The sequence below is a fragment of the Mytilus californianus genome, unplaced genomic scaffold (genome assembly GCF_021869535.1).
Source record: "Mytilus californianus isolate M0D057914Y unplaced genomic scaffold, xbMytCali1.0.p SCAF_10, whole genome shotgun sequence".
Lineage (NCBI taxonomy): Eukaryota > Metazoa > Mollusca > Bivalvia > Mytilida > Mytilidae > Mytilus > Mytilus californianus.
Window position 1 is genome coordinate 42,867,045 of NW_026262582.1, and position 20,065 is coordinate 42,887,109.

The window sequence follows — 20,065 nt, forward strand, 5'->3', positions numbered from 1 at the left end:
TATCTTGTCCGAAAGGTATTAACTCAAAATAGCAGAAGATATAGCTTTTACATCATACCTAAATTATCCGTTGTCTCTACTGACTGTGTTGTAGTCTCAGTTGCTGGCGACGTCATTCCATAAGTTGTTTTTGCTAAAGCAATGAAAAGTGATTTGTGCTTAAAGCAATAATAGGGTAATCATGCCATAATTCAGATTTCTTTGAATGCAAAATGTAATATCAATTCCATTTATTTCAATCTCAAAGAAATGGAAATGTTTTGTAAATTGTATACATAACATGTTTGATACAACGATTGAATTTAAATTGTTGAGACGTTGTCTTTGTTAGTAAATGTATGTTGGCCATATAGGACATTGTTGGATTAAGTAATAGCTACGCAAATGCATTTTTGGATAAAAAAACGTATTTTTAGAAGCTCGATTTAACAGTATCCTTTATACATTTGAAAATCTACGTAATTAATCACGAATGATACAAATTCACAGTATATCAAAAATTCACAGTATATCACAAATTCACTCTCCCTTGAACACAGCAGACCTTAGATTGATTAACTTTTCTACACGTGTATGGGCCTTTCTGGTTATATAGCTCTTTGTGTTTTTCGGTTATAATACATTCATGGTTTTGATATCAAATATTTAGCTTTTAGCGTTCCCGGTGAAGGTAAATAAAATAAAGCACTTCAGTCGCATATACTTTATAAAATGTTATTTCCATTTATATTTTACTTATTTCAAGTGAGTAAGTAAACTTCGTTATTGCAACAACAACAAAAAACCCGTTAACTACGTAAGACCTTCTACCACTTGTGGTCGGTTCAATCAATAAAGAAATACATTAGAGTAGTGGTAGATATTTTTTTAACTTATGCGCATGCGCAGCTTACCTATTACTTTTTCGACAACAATTTTGTCTGTGTTAATCAACTGTATGAGGTCAAACTCGGGTGACGGTTTTGATTTGATGTTTTCTACTGCTTGTTTTGTAATATTTGTTATAGTTGTTTCCGATTCGGTTGTCCCTGGTTTTAGTTCTATGATATAATCCGCAATAACACTGCCATTCCTATTTAAATTACACAAGAAAGTCGTGAAAGTCATGAAGGTCATGCAATTCAAATACAATGTAATGAACAAAATGAATAATCAATTATATTGAAAACCGACATTATTTCACCGAAACTTGCGTTAACCCTACTATGAGGGTATGGTCCTTTCTTTATCTTTTAAAAATAATGGCTATTCTGTAATTACTTGATAACTGTATTCTGGACATTGTTCTTTCTGTGATCAGTATATTTTTACCTAATTCTTTAAATTTTTGCAGTTATTCTTTATATTTTAGCACCCCATTATTCTCTATTCTATATTTTTTTTCCATTTTTCTCTATTCGGTAAACCCCATCCACACCCTCTACTATCTAATGTATACATTGGACTATTTTATATAATGCAATATGTAGAAAATATAATGCAACTATGTAGAAAAAGTTCTGATAAATATTGATTATTTGTTTTCGTGTTCATGGTGAATTGGAAAATTTGCATTTGCAATAGCAATATCTTAGCCATACGCAAAACAAACGCCTTTAAAATGATAAAAGAAACCAGGGGGTATAAAAACTAACATTGTAGTGCATGTACTAATATTGTGTCATGGATGGATACCCAATATCCTTTCTTATCTATTATACCACATCATGACAAAAGAAAAATAAAACCAGGCGGGTATCAAAATCTAACATTAGTGAATGGCAGACAACACAATTGCAAAAGAAAAATACAAACAGATACACAATAGATTATAATCTACCGAATTAGACTTGTCACCGGGTTTGTACTAACAGGAGCAATACGACGGGTGCCACATGTGGAGCAGGGTCTGCTTACCCTTCTGGAGCACCTGAGATCTCCCCCAGATTTTGGTGGGGTTCATGTTGCCCAGTCTTTAGTTTTCTATGTTGTGTTTTATAAACTGTTGTTTGTCTGTGGTCTTTTTTTATTTTTTGCCATGGCGTTGTCAGTTTGTTTTTGACTTATGAGTTTGAATGTCCTTTTCCCCTCTCCTTAACATTGCACAGAAATTAAACTGACGATGTAGCAACACCCATTCACTTAAATCTAGAGACGACCGATGAGACTCTGGAATAGCTTGCTCATACTTCTGAACCAGTTCCAATGGTAGTTTTATTTATTCTAAATAATAATCCAGTTTTTATTGCATTGGGTATTGTCAAAAGCGAGGAAAAGAAGGATGTATTTGTCATTCATATTAAGAACCATACAAACTAAATACGTGAAACAAGCTCTATTTGTGTGCAACACCTGCACGGTACCAAAAACAGGTGACATATAGTATAAGTTTAACATTTGAGAGATACATTGTGTCAGGTATAACGTGCAAAAATGTAGAGATACATTGTGACGGGTATATTTTGCTTAAATCTAGGGAAACAATTGGCAAGTAGAACAATAGTAATATGTCAGAGATCTAAATATTAATGAGACATATATAACTTTATTAAATTCAGTAATGTATAAGAAATACTAGTCAAATATAATTTGCCTAAATACAGGTGTATATATAAGTGGTACAATTAAAATGTCACTTGCCTAAATCCAGTGATTGTCACATTCTCAATATCGTCTTTAATTGTTGTATTTTCATACATATTTATAAGCTGTAAATATTAATAAACATTTGCTTTAATTACTCATCTAAAAGTCTGTAATTTGTTCTTTTGGAAAGCATTCGACAGAATGTTTTTTTTAATATCAGATATCAATTAATCCGTTTATACTAATATACACAATTTCTTACATAAGCAATAAACGACTTTCAATATCATTACATCACAGTAAAAACTGATTTTTTTTTCAATAACGCCATTAACTCAAATTAACCTTGGTGTAAATAATTCACAACAATCATTTCGAGACTGGACTATTCATCACAATTAAAATAAACAGCTGCGCCATGAGCGCATGATACGCCCGTCGTCTTGTGTGTGAATTTTTATGCAAAAAGCATAAAAAGTTTCTGACATACGGCGTGACATGCGAAAACCTCCCTTTTTTTTACAAAAAACTCAATATCTCTAAAATAAAGTGTTGAATCAAAACCAAAAAGTATACAGATCTTTAGATTAATATAATTAGGAAGTGTGTAAAATTTTTAGCAATAATCATAAATCGTTTTTGAGATACGGCGTGACATGTGAAAACCCCCCTTTTAAAAAAAAAAATCAATATCTCAAAAACAAAATTTTGAATCATAACCAAAAAGTATACAGATCTTTAGATTAATATAACTAAGAATTGTGTAAAATTTTAAGCAATAATCATAAATCGTTTTTGAGATACGGCGCGACATGTGAAAAACCCCTCTCCCTTTTTTACAAAATACTCAATAACTCAAAAATAAAATTTTGAATCATCACCAAAAAGTATACAGATCTTAAGGTTAATATAACTAAGAAGTGTGTAAAGTTTTAAGCAATAATCATAAACTGTTTTTGAGATACGGCGCGACATGTGAAAAAACCCTCCCCCTTTTTTTACAAAATACTCAATAACTCAAAAATAAAATTTTGAATCATCACCAAAAAGTATACAGATCTTAAGATTAATATAACTAAGAAGTGTGTAAAGTTTTAAGCTATAATCATAAATTGTTTTTGAGATACGGCGCGACATGTGAAAAAAAAACACACACCTGTTTTAGTTACTAAGTCCCGTAACTCAAAAAGTTTTAATCTTATTTTCACCAAAAAGTATACAGATCGTTTGACCATCATAAGAAACAACTATATTAAGTTTCATGAAATTTGGATAAGTCATTCTCAAGTTACGGTGCGACATGTTTACGCCGGACAGACAGACGGACGGACGGACGGACGGACACCGGACATTTGTATACCATAATACGTCCCGTCAAAAATTGACGGGCGTATAAAAAGTCATTTGTTACTTGTACCTTAAGTGTCATGTGTTACTTGTACCTTAAGTGTCATGTTGAGAGACACCTGAACTAAAATAGCGACAAGGATAAAAAAGTCATTTGTTACTTGTACCTTAAGTGTCATGTGTTACTTGTACCTTAAGTGTCATGTTGAGAGACACCTGAACTAAAATAACGACAAGGATAAAACATGCAATTATTAGAAAGACTAAGGATTTTCAACCTCAGGAATACACAGCAAAACTCTTCAGAATTCTTGGTCTTAATTTTTTTGATTAGAGCGTCACTGATGAGTCTTTTATAGACAAAACGCGCGTCTGGCGTACATAATTTTAAGCCTGGTATCTATGATGAGTTTATGTATAAAGGAAAATGCCACAAATTTGAAAAGATAGATCTTTGCACCAAGTATTGCATACGCTTGAAAAGGCAATAAACATAATCCAGCAATACATAAATCAAATTTTGTTTATTTTTTTACCACAACATGATTTTTAATTGCAGCAGAAGCGAGCTATGGTTTGTTTTGTGTATAGGAAATATGATAGTAGTTTTTTTTTCTGAAGTGTCAACTGGATAACTGTTGTATGTGTCTGGTAGTCTTTTTGAAACTTACCTGCTTGGTAAAGTTTTTCTGTAAGTCTAAATATTCTGTGCTCGAGGAGTTAGCAAATGCTGGATTCCAAGTTTTATCCATTGTCACAGAAGCTTCAAACTGTCCTGGAAGAATATGTTTACAACAAAATTGGTATTTTGATTTTTGTATTTCATAGTTCATGAATATATATAAAGATGTGTTTTTGTTTATTAGTTGTCTTGCAGGGAATCTACTTCAAAATTACATAAAATGCATTACTAAACTACCTTTAGATGTGAGTATACACAATTAAGAGCATGATAACGTTCGGTAACTTATTTATTTCTTAAGGAAACTTCGAAAAGAGCTATATCTTAAAAAATTGCATATATGTATCTCCGTATTTCATTTAATACGAGGCAGGTGTTACCGATTATAGTCTGTATAATTTGTATTGTAATTATTCTTTTTGTCAACCAGATTATCAGATTGGTGGGAAATCGTATGATCCTTAAGGATGTTATACTAAAAAATCCCGAAACAAAAAACAAAAAGGCTGATATAATTATCGTGCATATCTAAAAACCACAAAGAGTGAACACTATAGATTAAATGTAGTTTATTTGTTTCATTTAGATTTGTCTACTTATTTATTTATCTACTACAATAAAAACTTCGTCCACTTTTACTCTAACGTGGGAAATTGTCAGTGAGGAAATTTATTTATTACGAGATAGAGTTCGGAAATGTTCGATCACATAACTCTGATCTTTCAAAAGATTAGAATCGGTTTTAAGAACAGAAAATAAAACCATTAAACAAATTTTGCCTTAGAAACCACTTTACAATAATACCGTAATTTGAAGTATGATATGGACATTTTAAGTATAATTTCTAGCTAAGAAACCACTAAAATTACATGAAATATTGCTGGTTCAGCACATTTTTATCTTATTTATTCAAACAATATATCGAAATAAGCAATTTTTGGGTTGTCTTTGTTTATGGTTTTAATTTGTGTAATTGCTGAATAAAGGTTTTAAAAGTTCTTTTTCACACATCTGAAAATCATTAATTTACAATCGAATAACTGCTTTTTGTCATACTTTAGCAATCAACTCCTCTCCTGATAACTTTGATGAAGCGCGTGTTGCTCAATCTTTGGGGTTCTGTGTTAAGTTTTGTGGACTGTTCGTCATTTTGCATTTTCAAATGATATTTTCTGTCTTTCTATCGCTTAAAATTGTGAATTGCTCCCATAGTATCTTTCCCCCTTTTTTGTATCATTTACTAACTTGACGTATCAAATAATCCTAATGAAGAAGTTGATAGTGGTCCTAAAGTAGTTGTTTGTAACTCTGTGGTAGTGTCTGATGCAGTTGTTTGAGGTTCTGTTATAGTAATGATTTAGTAGTTGTTGGAAGTTCTGTTGTAGTGACTGATTCAGTAGTTGTTAGAGGTTTCGTTGTAGTTACTGATTTTGTAATTGTTTGTGGTTGTGTTGTAATGACTGATTCAAGAGTTGTCGGAGGTTCTATTGAAGTACCTCATTTTTTAGTTGTTACAAGTTCTGTTGTAGTATATGATTCAGTTGTTGTTAGAGGTTCTTGTGTAGTTACTGATTTAGAAAATGTTAGAGGTTCTGTTGATGTTATTGAATTTGTAGTTGTTAGAGGCTGTGTTATAGAAACTGATTCAGGAGTTGTTGGAGGTTCTGTTGTAGTGACTGATTCCGTATTTGTAAGAGGCTTTGTTGTAGTAACAGATTCAGTAGTAGTTAGGAGTTTTGCAGTAGCAACTGATTCGGTTGTTGTTATAGGTTCTTGTGTAGTAACTGATTTGGAGGATGTTGGAGGTTCTGTTGTAGTTACTGATTTGGCAGTTGTTTTTGGGCGTGTTACAAGTTCTGTTGTAGTAATTGATTCAGTTGTTGTTAGAGGTTCTCGTGTAGTTACTGAATCAGAAGGTGTTAGAGGTTCTGTTGTAGTTAATGATTTTGTAATTGTTAGAGGCTGTGTTATAGAAATGGATTCAGGGGATGTTGTAGATTCTGTTGTAGTGACTGATTCCGTAGTTGTTTGTGGCTTTGTCGTAGTGACTGATTCAGTTGTTGTTAAGGATTTTGCAGGTGTAACTGATTCGGTTGTTTTTATAGATTCTTGTGTAGTTACTGATTTAGAGGATGTTCGAGGTTCTATTATAGTTGTTTGTGGGTGTGTTGTAATAACCGATTCAGGAGTTGTCGGAGGTTCTGTTGTAGTACCTGATTTTCTAGTTGTTAGAAGTTCTGTTGTAGTAAATGATTCAGTTGTTGTTAGAAGTTCTGGTGAAGTAACAGATTCAGTTGTTGTGAAAGGCTCTGAAGTAGTAACCGATTCAGTTGTTGTCAGAGGCAATGTTATAGTAACCGATTCATTTGTTGTCAGACGCTCTGTTCTAGCAACCGATTCAGTTGTTGTTAGAGGTGCTGTTGTTGTCACAGGCATTGTTGAAGTAACCGATTCAGTTGTCGTCAGAGGCTCTGTTGTAGTAACTGATACAGCTGTTGTTACAGGCTCTGTTGTTGTAACCGATTCAGTTGTCGTCAGAGGCTTTGTTGTAGTAACTGATTCAGCTGTTGTTACAGGCTCTGTTGTAGTAACCGATTCAGTTGTTGTCAGAGGCTCTGTTGTAGTAACTGATACAGTAGTTGTCAGAGACTCTGTTGTAGTAACTGAATCTATTGTTGTCAGAGGCTCTGTTGTAGTAACTGATTCAGTAGTTGTCAGAGGCTCTGTTGTAGTAACTGATTCAGTAGTTGTGAGTGGCTTTGTTGTAGTAACTGATTCAGTTGTTGTTAGAAGTTCTGTTGTAGCAACCGATTCAGTTGTTGTCAGAGGCTCTGTTGTAGTAACCGATTCAGTTGTTGTCAGAGGCCCTGTTGCAGTAACTGATTCTGTTGTTGTCAGAGGCTCTGTTGTAACTGATTCTGTTGTCGTTAAATACTCAGTTGTAGTCAATGGTTTAATTGTTGTTGTGTGGGTTTCTGTTGTTACTGCAACAGTTGTCGTTTCTGGGTTACACGAAGCACAACATAGTACTTGCACTTCTGCAGTATCACAATTGTGAGGCGCATTAGTGTACATGTCAGCACATGTCCATCCAACATTATTAAATATCACTCCTCGTCTATCGCCGTATAGACAGTTTTCTGATTATAATATAAAATATAATAACAGATTTTAAAACCAATTATTCTTTTATGATTTTTATAATATATATTATAATTCCTATGATATCAACATCACTACTTTACTTCCAAAGTTTAATGTTTAGTCTTAGTTTTCCGTGGTAATTTGTGTCTTTTTTAAATTAATAAAGTTGAATGCTCCTTTTGCATGTTCTGTATGGTTTTTAATTTCTTTCTTCTTCATCATTATCATTATTATTATTATTGTTATTATCTATTATTATTGATATACGATTATTTCACATCTTGTTTGACATCCAATGATCTATGCAAGATTGTTCCGCAGAAGTATACTACACTAACATCTAATACTAATGAGTTTGGTATGAATGAGTGTTCATTACTGTTGTAAAAGATCTCCGAGGATTTCTTTTATTCCAAATAATTTTCATTTTGAAAAAAGGAGTAACATGATCTTTATTGTATAAATGGTATATAGCAATAAAATAGGGTATATCTAGCGTTAATCTAACACTTACCATTACCAGCTGGAGCATTGCTATCTGATGTACATACTCCAGAAACACACCACTGCAAAAACAAATTGTTAATAAAATTAAGGCTACCGACAGCAGTTTACCGATGTTCAAATGTTGTAAATCGATTAAGAAAAGACAAATCAAAGAAACAACATTAAATATGAGGTAATTGGTTGAACTCCAAAAGTAGCGACACCTTGTGCGTCGACAGTGTTAGTGTATCCGGCTATGTCTTGATCACCCTCGATGCAAATCCACACTAGGTCAACATGTTACAATCGGGAATGGGACATGATCGTTGTGATTACATATCAAACGACCATAATGGTATCTAAAGATCAAAAAACGCCAAAAAAATATGTGCCTAGTGAGTTGATTAAAGATAACACATATATGTATTAATTTACTGTAAAAAACTAATCAAACATTTTATTTCAATCATTCTTAAGCATTTTAGACAATCAAATGGCTATCGAGACATAGAATTATGTATAAAGCTAAGGTATGCCAGATTTACAGTAGAAAACGTTTACAAGCTATGTATATTTTTGTATGTAGAAAAGGGAGAAAACATGTATTTATATTTGCGTATTGCACTGAAGTGTAGATTTGTTATATTTCTATAATCATTTATAAGTTTAATAGTGTTTCTTGACAACATTAAATGCATAACATTAAGTTAATGCGCTGTTCAGTTCATGCAAAGCAAATGCTACAGTATAAATGTTTGTTGTTGTAAAAAGCTTCAATTGTAAAATAAAATATTTTGAAAATAAAAGAATATTGTGCAGATCAAGGTCTCAATTTTTTGTTTATCTTTTCTGTCTGTTTCGCTACAGATCAGTCCAATGGAAGGTGATAACGATGACAATTTTCAGGATAGAAAACTTCGATTTACTAAGCTTAATTTTCTAATTGGTAAATCGTTTTGTAAAGGTTGTTTAAGCTAGACTATCCATTTTCAAGATGACACTCACAATTAGATATTTTATCACTGTCAGTGAAAACCCTTTAGAGTGATATCAAATGTATGCCCCTAACTAAATTTGCTTTGTATTCTGGTAAAGATTGATATAGTATATACCTTTTTATTGCCACACAGAGTGCCTTCTCCTGCAATTGACGAATAACAAGATGTACCCTCTAGATTAGAACACCATAGAACGTTGCATATTGATTCATAATTACCATTGTACTGTCCCTAAAAAATTAAACATCATTCATTATTTCATTATTGAATGGTATGAGATCAATAGACGTTTTTGTTTCAGGAGCTGAATAATATGAATATATCAGATGTTTTCGTTAATATTAGTTGAAAATCATAGCATGTGTTCTCTCCTTGACAAAGATACACAGGAACTATTTCTTGCTCTTCAAAATGTTCCAAAACACATAATTGTGAGAAAAAGATCGCGTTAACAGTTACTTTTCTATCTGTACTTCATGATTTGGTCATGAAGTACCTATAAGACATTTCTGTTGATTGAAAATACATAATAGGTTTTCATTTTCACGCCATCACTTTAACATCTTTTAATGATTGTCTTCCTTTGTGTTTTCTAAATTGCATGTTGATGTAGTATATGAGCTGCGTCGGATAGAAATCGAACTTATGCAAGTGCACATATACATGTATATGTGTAAGACTTTGATTTTGGAACATTAGACGAATTGTGGTATGTTTTGTTGGGTTCTTATATCTACTAAATTTTGAAACAATTACAGACTTTGTATAGAGTTTATTCAACCCAAAAAAATGGTTAACAGATATATTGATATTCATTTGCATAACGTCGATTTCTATCCGACGCAGCTCATATAAAGGTGATGTATTGACACAATAGTTTATGATATAATCTTAACTTGTGCACGTTGCAAACCTTCATGAAAATAAACTCATATGTGACTTTAAGAACATGGGTTTATGTAATATTTTGATTTGTTCTCCAGTGACAAATTGTTAATACATGTTCAGGTGTTTCATATGAATATGAAGTATATTTCTCTCTTCACTTTAAGTTAATATGTTACGAATTCCGCTTACCCTACACATGTTAGATCCGTTCCTGTTAATAAGAGCACACTGGGCATCGGCGTCATACACTTGTCCGGCTAATGACTGGTCATACGGGGCCAATGCAGTTGGATCAAAATTGGATCCCAGTGACTTCATACAATTATTGCTTTCTCCTGACCTAAATCGTCAAAAAGGACATGAATGATCAAAATAAAGAAATATGTGTATACTTGTTTTGTTGAATGTGTGTACTTGTCATCTTAATTATTCAAACTTTAATTAAGTTATCCGTACATGTAACTCATTTTTAATCTAGATAATATATGTGAAAATTCCATGTACAATTTTTGACCAGCACAGCGAATTTTACGATTCACAAAAAGTGTTCATATAGTAGAAACTTTACAGAAGTACAATTATTTCATTCTGTTCCCAATGTTTTCAGACAGGATTCTAAAGTTTTGAACTGAGCCGGCTGTTTGTTTTGCCCTCATGTTGAAAAATTGTCTTCACCATTTCTAAATCTGAATTAATTTTCTTTCAATAGTGAGCAGAAATACATTGTTAAAAAAACCATCAAACTAGTGACTAGATGGTTCCTGCAGAGAATTAACCAATATTCTGCGTCAGAAGAGGTCCTGATTCTTCATTAATTTTTAGTGGAGGCAAAATATGTTGGTCACATATTAATGCAGATTCAAACCACCAAAATCGGCGCTGATTAATTATATAATACCCCAAACTGATCAATTCCAAAACTAAGAGCATGTTCAAAGCAACTGATCAGCTCACCCAACCCTTTTTACCGCTTTACGTTTTAATACTCACAATTCAAGTGCGTCTATCTGTGACGTAAAGTAGTCTGTAGAGCAAGTAGAAAATATCCATGGGTGCGTTGCTTTGGTGTCTTGTTGAGGACTACTTGATGAACCCATTATATAGGCACCGTTCATATCGCACGAGTTTCCATCCCCGTCATGTTTGGCGCTCAGACTGCAATATCATAAGGATTATAAGGTTTTTTTTTAATTTTGCATCTTTTTAGTGGAGACAAAGAATGAATTATTCACAAAGAAGCTATTAAACCAATAGTTCCAAGTGGTTTGACCTTTATGGAATATCTGTTTCACCGATGATAACGGATATGTTTCTAATGTCGTAACTACAATCCCATCCCCTTTTCCCGAATGTGACCTACCGAATTAGACTTATTACTGGGTTTGTACCAACATGAGCAACACGACGGGTGCTACATGTGGAGCAGGATGTGCTTACCCTTTCCGGAGCACCTGAGATCACCCCCAGTTTTGGTGGGGTTCGTGTTGCTCAGTCTTTAGTTTTCTATGTTGTGTTTTGTGTACTATTGTTTGTCTGTTTGTCTGTTGGTCTTTTTCTTTTTTAGCCATGGCGTTGTCATTGTTTTTCCGACTTATGAGTTTGAATGTCCCTCTGGTATCTTTCGCCTCATTTTTACTGTTGTTTCAGACGTTTGAAAGACTCTTGTCATTCAATGCTTTAAAATTGCAATTTCGTCGCAACATAAACTACATGAACTATTCATGATGGATGTATTTAAATGTTTATACGCTATGACAAAATACACAAATTGAAATGTTCGATTTGTCGGCCATTTACATATCAAACGTGTTCAAAGTACATAAAGCAATTCAACCTGATGTATGATGTACAAACATCTTAATTTTCAGTAAACATGTTGATTATTTAAAACTTTCGCAGCTTTGGTAGATGTGAAGTGGTAATGTTAAGATAAGTTCAATAATGATTATAATTAAACTACCTGTGTCCTAGTTCATGTGCTGCTACAGTAACAATAATAAAGTTAAAGCCATCCTGTACGATAGATTGACTTTTTAAACCACAAATTGCACCTGTCCAGGCCAGTCCTAAAATAGACAGTATTATTGCATGATTTTTGGCAGTTGTACAAGTCATAACTACTATTTGAAGACCATGAGTTTATAAAGAAACATGTAACATTGTGAGTAGCCACTCTCTGATAATCACTTTTAGGGTAGAGAAAAATTTGTAACTCCATCCATGTTGATGATTTAAAACTTTTGCAGCCTTGCTAGATGTAAAGTGGTAATGTTAAGATATCTTTTGATTATACATTTAAAGGAACACACCGATAACGCATTTGTTTAATATGCGTAATAATGATGCACCTTCATATGTCCTGATATGCTTACATCTATAAACTCGTCATAGATACCAGGCTTAAAATTTTGTTCACCAGACGAGAGTTTCGTCTACAAAATGCTCATCAGTGACGCTCGAATCAAAAAAGTTAAAAAGGCCAAATAAAGTATGAAGTTGAAGATTAGCAGTGTCAACCATCCCCAAGTTTTATAAATATGGAGGTGTAATACTGAGTATCTGTCTATACAGTTCCGTTACTGTCCCATTAAAGTATATCCCTTAAAATGATATTATACTCAATGTAGATCTGTAATACAAGTGAGAGGTTCAGCTAGCTATAAAACCAGGGTTTAATCCATCATTTTTTACATGAGGAAATGCCTGTTCCAAGTCAGGATATAACAGTTCTTTTCCATTCTTTTGATGTGTTTGAGCTTTCTTTTTGCCAAATTTTCCTTGGAGTTCGGTATTTTTGCTATTTTAATTTTTTTTTATACTGTACATGAAATCAATGGTACGTTTAATTATCATTGCTTGAATGTTTCATTTGTTATTCACTCATAAATTTAAGTCGTACGGGCTTAATTAAATGTGTAAGTACGTCGGCCTAGTTAAACTCATCTGACATAACATTTATTCTTATAATACTAATACAACTCTCGTTTATACATACCAGCATTTGAAGTTGATCCAACATATGATAAGTCATATCTACAAAAAGGATTACAGTACCAGAATATATAAATTGTGTAACAGTGAACTCCACACCACCTTATACATGTTATACCTGTTAAAACCGAAACCCTCTTAATTATCTAACGTGAGAGTACCCAAATAGCACATAATTTGACAGTTTTTCACCTACGATTTTTTAACAAACAGACAAAAGTTTCCATTCTGTGTTTATTTTTTTGATATATCCTTATTTACTATATGGTTCCACAAATTTTATTTTGAATCCATACTAAATCATAAAAAAATCGGTTTAAACCGACCTCCAAACGACCAAAGATTCTGTAATGAGGAGTACCTAAATTGCATCTATGCTTAACTTCACATCCGTAAAAGTCGAAGATCTGATGTTTTGTTTTACTTCTCCGCACTTTTAGAACAACTTATCAATATTCCATATTTACCATACATTTTGTAGGAAAAAGAAGCCTGTGACATATTTAAATTGTTCATTTTTAAAAGTAGACTTTATGTGGACGTCGCATGAGACGTTTCAGTAGATTTTACTTTTTTCACTGGATACAACATCTATTGAAATATAATGTGAACCATTTTATGTATATTTAGATATATTTAGCTATCAAAATGACGTGCGTAATGTGAAATTTTAAAAGTCAAATTGGTTAGTCTCTAAGAAAACCTGTATAAGTTCCGTTGGATTTTTGGCAAAATGGGTGCAATTTGGGTACAGTGACGTTTAATTACATAGGTTCAAGCTCCATTTTAAAGTCATTGTTTAAAGATGATTGAAAACAGAATAATCGTACTTTTCTAGAACAGAATGCTGTAAGTGACATTTACATTTAAGAAGTCCAATTAATAAGGTACATTGAAAATATAGGTCTTACTAATAAATGTGTACTCTTGATGAAACGTCATACAGGTTTAATCCAGCATTTCTACATACGGAAATGCCTGTACCAAGTCAGGAATATGACAGTTATTTTCCATTCGTTTGATGTGTTTGAGCTTTTGATTTTGCCATTTGATAAAGGATTTTCCGACTTGAATTTTCCTTAGAGTTCGGTATTTTTGTTATTTTACTTTTTGTAAATTGTTAGTGTTAAAAGAATGAAGTGGTGTGGTAGTAAGTACCTGGTAAATAACATAGAATGGTCTCTTTCCGGTAAATGGGATGAATTTGCGTTAATCCATGCAGTAAACTTGTTCAAGCATTCTTTCGAATCAACTGTGTTGGGTGAAACAGCTGTATTCTTAATACTTTCAGTCCATGGGGCGTCATTTGGCGTCTGTTTAAAGAAATGAATTTTATTATAACTTAAAACTAAAATGTTATCCTGATTTATAAAAAGTTTACCCAGATCTACGGTAGCAAAAAGATAACCAAAATCTATTTAACACAGCAAGAATTGGTTTTTGGTCACATATATTTTCACATTAAAGACTGGAGGCAACGTATCGTCTTACGGTGATCCATCGTAAGACCAAGTGCTAACGAATTCTCTCTCAAATTTGGCATATTGTGTTTTAATTTTGAGTAAACAATAGACTCTTCGGCATTGGTATTAACTGATCACAGCGTATAAATCATTCTTATTCTTCTGTATGTCGTTTATTTACTTCGAAATAAGAACTTTTGAAGTACGGGTAATCAAAATCAAAGCCGACTAAAGCACAAGGGTTCCTAAATTAACCATCATTTAAGATTGTCACTATGAAATCAAGAGGCTACTCACAGGATAATTGATCAAAACTTTCTGCTTCAAACTTGTCACTGTCAGTTAGCTAGACCATAATAAAGAGTTTGTATTTGGATTTTTTTGAATTCTCCCACAATGTGTATTGGAGTTTATATCCACTTAATCGATTAAATTGTATATTTAATGATTATGCAAAGCAAGTTAGATAAATGCTTCTTGGCTCAGTGTACACAAAAGGAAGTTCAAATAGCCATATTTCCTGCCTTAAATGATGCATCGATAGTGATTTATAGTTGAAATGTAACTTATAACGTGCTTTATTTTGTCAGATGCGCCCAGAGGAGCTGGAGATTTTTAACGAGTTTAAGTTCGGTTTGTTTTGCTCGATTTGTAGTTTTCTGGAATTTTTTGGTTTTGTTTCATAGACTGTTGTCTTTTTTTTTTTTCTTCGTTTTTCTTTTGGGCCACGGTGAAGTCTTGTGTTCGGAAAATCACACTTGGTGTCAGAGAAACAATCCCGGTTAATATAAACCCATCCTAGATACCAGGATTATTTTTTTTACGCCAGACGCACGTTTGGTCTACAAAAGACGCATTAGTGACGTTCAAATCAAGAAGTTAAAAGGCCAAATAAAGAACGAAGTTGAAGAGCATTTATGCATCAATTTCAAGATTTAAAAATTTGAAACATTGAATCAAGAATGTGACAAAGAAACATAAAGCAAAACATCCATTGAAACTAATACTAGTACTTCACATAATTCAGTTGAATAAGAAACCGTATATTTGAACCCAGTGATTTTTTTTTCTAAACTATACCTGCGATATAACTATCCCAGCAAATAAGACCGATATCGTGTAATCAGACGTCTGGATATTCTTATACATAGCATCCATCTGAAATGTTAAATATTATAATCATGTTTAATATTTTACACCTCGTGTAAAAATAGCATTGAATTTCCAAGTTCGTGCATCATCTGATCACAGATCATTTATGAATCAATCAGCTGACAAGTGTTGCTTTCACAAAGAATAGAGTTATGTGAATCACTTACAGGCAAAATATGCTTGTGCAATCTTACTTTGTAACCAATAGCCAACATTGCAAACTACTTTATTTCGATATATAATTAATCATACATTGATCTTCAATGGTATTTTCAAACGGATACTTCGCAATTCTTTTTACGCTAAAGGAACAATGATCTCTGACTAATTAAGATCTATTTTTGAGGCGAAAGATTTAAACTTGCTGTACAGCGATCGTTTTTGAATGTGTACATACAACAACAAAAGAACATGTCTGATACTGTACTGATGAAAGTTTACTTACCCCATTTAAAACAAAGGCATAATATTGGCGGACAGATGTAAGTGCTTCAGTCTCTTTTGCAGATGGTGCCGAAGCTTCACTTTGGCTGTACCAACTTAAACAAAATTTTTTTATTCAGTTGTTTTAAAAGTGCATATTATATTGATTTTCAATTCTGTTTTTCGTTTGTTTGTTATTTGCATTGTATTTGACACAAGCTTAATATATTAACAATTTTCCGCGTTTCGAAGTATAGATGAAAATTATTGTACTAATGGTTCTTTCATATATACATGTATTGACACGTGATAATAACTGTAGTATCACGTGACTGGTAATTTTTTGCGGGTTAACTTCCCAGTTAGACCATTCTCTCGCCAACTTCGAACTGGTCAAGTTCTAATATTATGTTGAGTCATATTATTGTTTGCGTTTTCATATTTTTTACTATATAGGTATATTTTTTACCAGTATACATTTTTGTTGTATTTTGTTTATGTAAACATAAGCCAATTTTCAGTAATGCCCAATGTACATCTCTCGAGACGATCTTCCAAGCATAAGGGTTTGAAAACAGATTTTCATATCAACTGAGGTAAAATTGTTGTTGATTTTTCCTGGCTGGCGAGTTTGTTTATGACAGAGTAAAACTTTTCAACTCGTATTGTCAGTTTGAATATTGTTTATATACACAAAATGTGTATATAGATATTATTTTCATGAAATGCGTATGTGTATTAAAAAAAGATTATAATAAAATCCGGTGTCCTTCTAGTCTTGTTTGATCGGCAATTGTAAAATGTGTTTGAGATATTTTTGCCATATATTAGTATAGTGTGTATATAAACTTATATAACAAAAAAAAGACTTATTATTATAATGTACTAGTTAAAAGAGTTGGACGAGGATGGCCCCAATTTCACTTTGCCTTAAACACGAAGCTTCGTTATATTTTACTTTAAAAAAAAATCACACAAAAAGAAAAAAGGGTTGTGCCAAATTTATGTGTTCCGGACCATATGAGTATTTGGACCATACGCGTATGGTCATGACCATATGCGTATACTCATTTGGTCCGACTATACGCGTATGGTCGGACCATATGAGTATATACTCGTTTGGTTATTAACGTTAACATTTATTTCTACACGGTAGTAACGGTACCATTGCTTTTCTGCATTTGCACGTCTTGGTTGTGCACGATCCTTCGCAGTTACACTTTTTGCTTTCGAGTGAAAAGTAAACCTTCTTGGCAGCTTCGTGCAGTGATACCGAGGTAAAAACAGTTCTTTTTTTAAAATATCTTCCGACATGTTGCCATTCTAGCGTAATAACAAATCGATAATGACCATATGTATAAAATGTGTTTACTATAGTTGTGACTAGTGAGTAAAATCAAATGCGTGAAACTGCTGATTTTTATTTAGTTAATCTTTTTATCATTATAAAATAATAAAATGACCTTTGATGTCGTCTTTAATGACGTGACAACTAGAAGGGTCATGCATTATGAAGAGTTAAGTATTAACTGTAAACTTGTTAATTTCCCCGACTATACGCGTACGGTCGGACCATACGGGTATGGTCGGACCATATGAGTATATACCCATACGGTCATGACCATACGCGTATGGTCCAAATACTCATATGGTCCGGAACATATGTTTTAGACATTGTTGATGGTGTGAAAAGTATCCTACTAGAATTACGAAGTTTAGCCCAATTCGCTTTTTAACTCTATTTTAAAGGTGTATTTCCTTGGTCTTACCCTATATTTAACCTATATAAATTTGTAACTGAATAGATGTATTAGGAGGCTTTACGCATTACTCATATACATTGCGTTGTTCATACACGTAGCAAAGGTTGTGGTGAATCAAAAACCGTCTGAAATAAGGCAAAAAATACCCAAAAATATGTAATTTTCATATGCATCCAACTAGATTATCGTACATGTAATGTCATCATTAATGAAGTCATTTTAAGATTGTTGACATTGTATTTGCAAGGTCGATACTATTACACTTTTTTTTTCTCATAACAAATCATGTTAAAACTTTATGAAAATTACTCTATGACATTTAAACTTCATACAATTAGAGGGTCAGTCTTCGCCCTTCAGTAATCTCCTTAATTTTATTATTTCATATGCACTTTACTTACTAATCATAAATAGCATAGTCACAAAATAATAATAGTTCTATTTGGTTCGATCCTGTGGCTCTTTTCTGTCGATGATGTTTTCTTACAGGTAAACTTTCCAAATCATCACCTACAATCACGTGACATAATAAGTTAATGGATACATCAATTTACTTGCTGATTGCTGGGTATGTCAAATGTCCAGCGGGCGACTGTATATATAAATGTTCATGAAGAGGTGAGATAGTACAACTATCACTAAATTTTAAATTTCATGTCCCCCCCCCCCCCCCCCCCCTCCTTATTAATGGCGTATGACACAACATGTTTATTAAGTTGCGTTTTTTCAGAAGTTGGGTGTTGATAGTTCTAGTTGTCAGTTGTACGGTCATTATTTCTTTTATTCCTGTTCACCTTTTTATGTAATATCAAAATAAATTTTAAAAAAACCAACCTACTTCCACGTATTCTTCAATGAAAACCTTTCTGTATTGCAAGATCTTAATTAATTCGAGTACAGTTGTAGTATGAACACCACTACTCTGAAAAAAATATTTCCCATGTTTGATAACCATATCTTGAATTATATGCAACTTTCATACAAGTGAAAGGTTTAGCTAACTATAAAACCAGGTTTAATCCGCCATTTTGTACAAAGTCATAAATATGACAATTGTTTTCCGTTCGTTTGATGTGTTTGAGCTTTTGATTTTGCAATTTAATAAAGGACTTTCCGTTTTGACTTTTCCTTGGAGTTCAGTTTTTTTGAAATTTTATTCTTTTTTTGTAAATATCTAATGCAATAAGTTCAACCTAAGAATGTGACATATGAGTAAGAACGTTATTATTTGCCTTTTCATGCAAGTTCAGCTTCTATCAAGTAAGAGTTAAGGGAGTACCCAACACTTTAACTAAAACAAATTGACCTCGTTTAATTTTCATAAATTTTTTACAAAATATTGTCTTTGACCTGTTGACAAAAACATAAAAATTCAAGAAATTTGAACCACACAATTTACAGGAATAATTTCATTGGATATATAACAGTTTGACAAACACTAGTTTTCATCATTGAGAAGCTTGATTTCTCTTTACTAATATTATGTGATAAAAGCGTTCTGTTGATTTATAAAGAGTAAAATCCCTTGCGTGTTCTGTACCCCCTTAACATCTTTAGATTTGCATATAAACGATAAATTGACAAAAAGACTTGGAATATTCACTCACCGGATTGTAATCCATCTCCAAACTCAGTCCGATTTCTAATCTCTTTTATTAACTCAAATCTGTTGCTGCCGGAATGTAACGAAGACAATCTTCCTTTAGGAGATTGGAGGATAAAACTGTCACCACCAGAATTGAAAGTGCCGAACTATAAATTATAAATGAAGGTAACAAATCCTCTTAAATATGGACTACATCAGGAATCAAATGGTTTTATTTGTGCAAAGAACTTTCGGTAGTCCCTTTGTTTTCTTAAGTACAACCATCATTGGATTATGAACATGGAATGGTTTTGATCGAAGTGATCTTTATAAAGTTTAGGATTTTTTTTTAATACATTTACCACTGAATGTTTATTATCTAATTACATTTTAAATCACCAAGTATATTACTTCATTAATTGAATCCCCAATCGGCATTCAGATAAGAATTTGGCGTTCTTCTCTTTACAGGCGGAGCGCGAATGATTGGCTATCCAAGCATACATGAAGTATACTCAGGTTTAACCTGCGTCGCCGAAATAATGGGCATATGTGCAGAAAAGGGCCCAAAAAATAAA

General features: G+C 32.8%; 2 protein-coding genes across 2 annotated transcripts in view; both read right to left on the reverse strand.

Moving 5' to 3' along the window:
- The window catches only part of LOC127718168 (serine-rich adhesin for platelets-like), a 199,855-nt gene that overhangs the window by 73,015 nt on the left and 106,775 nt on the right, over positions 1 to 20,065 (reverse strand). The gene's annotated exons all lie outside the window — the stretch shown is intronic.
- LOC127718169 (uncharacterized) overlaps positions 1 to 20,065 on the reverse strand; it is a 29,788-nt gene that overhangs the window by 2,520 nt on the left and 7,203 nt on the right. The window contains exons 4-19 of the mRNA XM_052224136.1: positions 19,510 to 19,654; positions 18,304 to 18,412; positions 16,162 to 16,255; positions 15,645 to 15,722; positions 14,260 to 14,414; positions 13,106 to 13,143; positions 12,071 to 12,176; positions 11,101 to 11,265; positions 10,300 to 10,450; positions 9,337 to 9,453; positions 8,253 to 8,304; positions 6,808 to 7,734; positions 4,584 to 4,687; positions 2,620 to 2,687; positions 894 to 1,072; positions 59 to 133 (exon numbers count right to left, since the gene is read on the reverse strand). Of these exons, the coding sequence (XP_052080096.1) occupies positions 59 to 133; positions 894 to 1,072; positions 2,620 to 2,687; positions 4,584 to 4,687; positions 6,808 to 7,734; positions 8,253 to 8,304; positions 9,337 to 9,453; positions 10,300 to 10,450; positions 11,101 to 11,265; positions 12,071 to 12,176; positions 13,106 to 13,143; positions 14,260 to 14,414; positions 15,645 to 15,722; positions 16,162 to 16,255; positions 18,304 to 18,412; positions 19,510 to 19,654 (2,563 nt within the window). The remainder of the gene's footprint in view (positions 1 to 58; positions 134 to 893; positions 1,073 to 2,619; positions 2,688 to 4,583; positions 4,688 to 6,807; positions 7,735 to 8,252; positions 8,305 to 9,336; positions 9,454 to 10,299; positions 10,451 to 11,100; positions 11,266 to 12,070; positions 12,177 to 13,105; positions 13,144 to 14,259; positions 14,415 to 15,644; positions 15,723 to 16,161; positions 16,256 to 18,303; positions 18,413 to 19,509; positions 19,655 to 20,065) is intronic.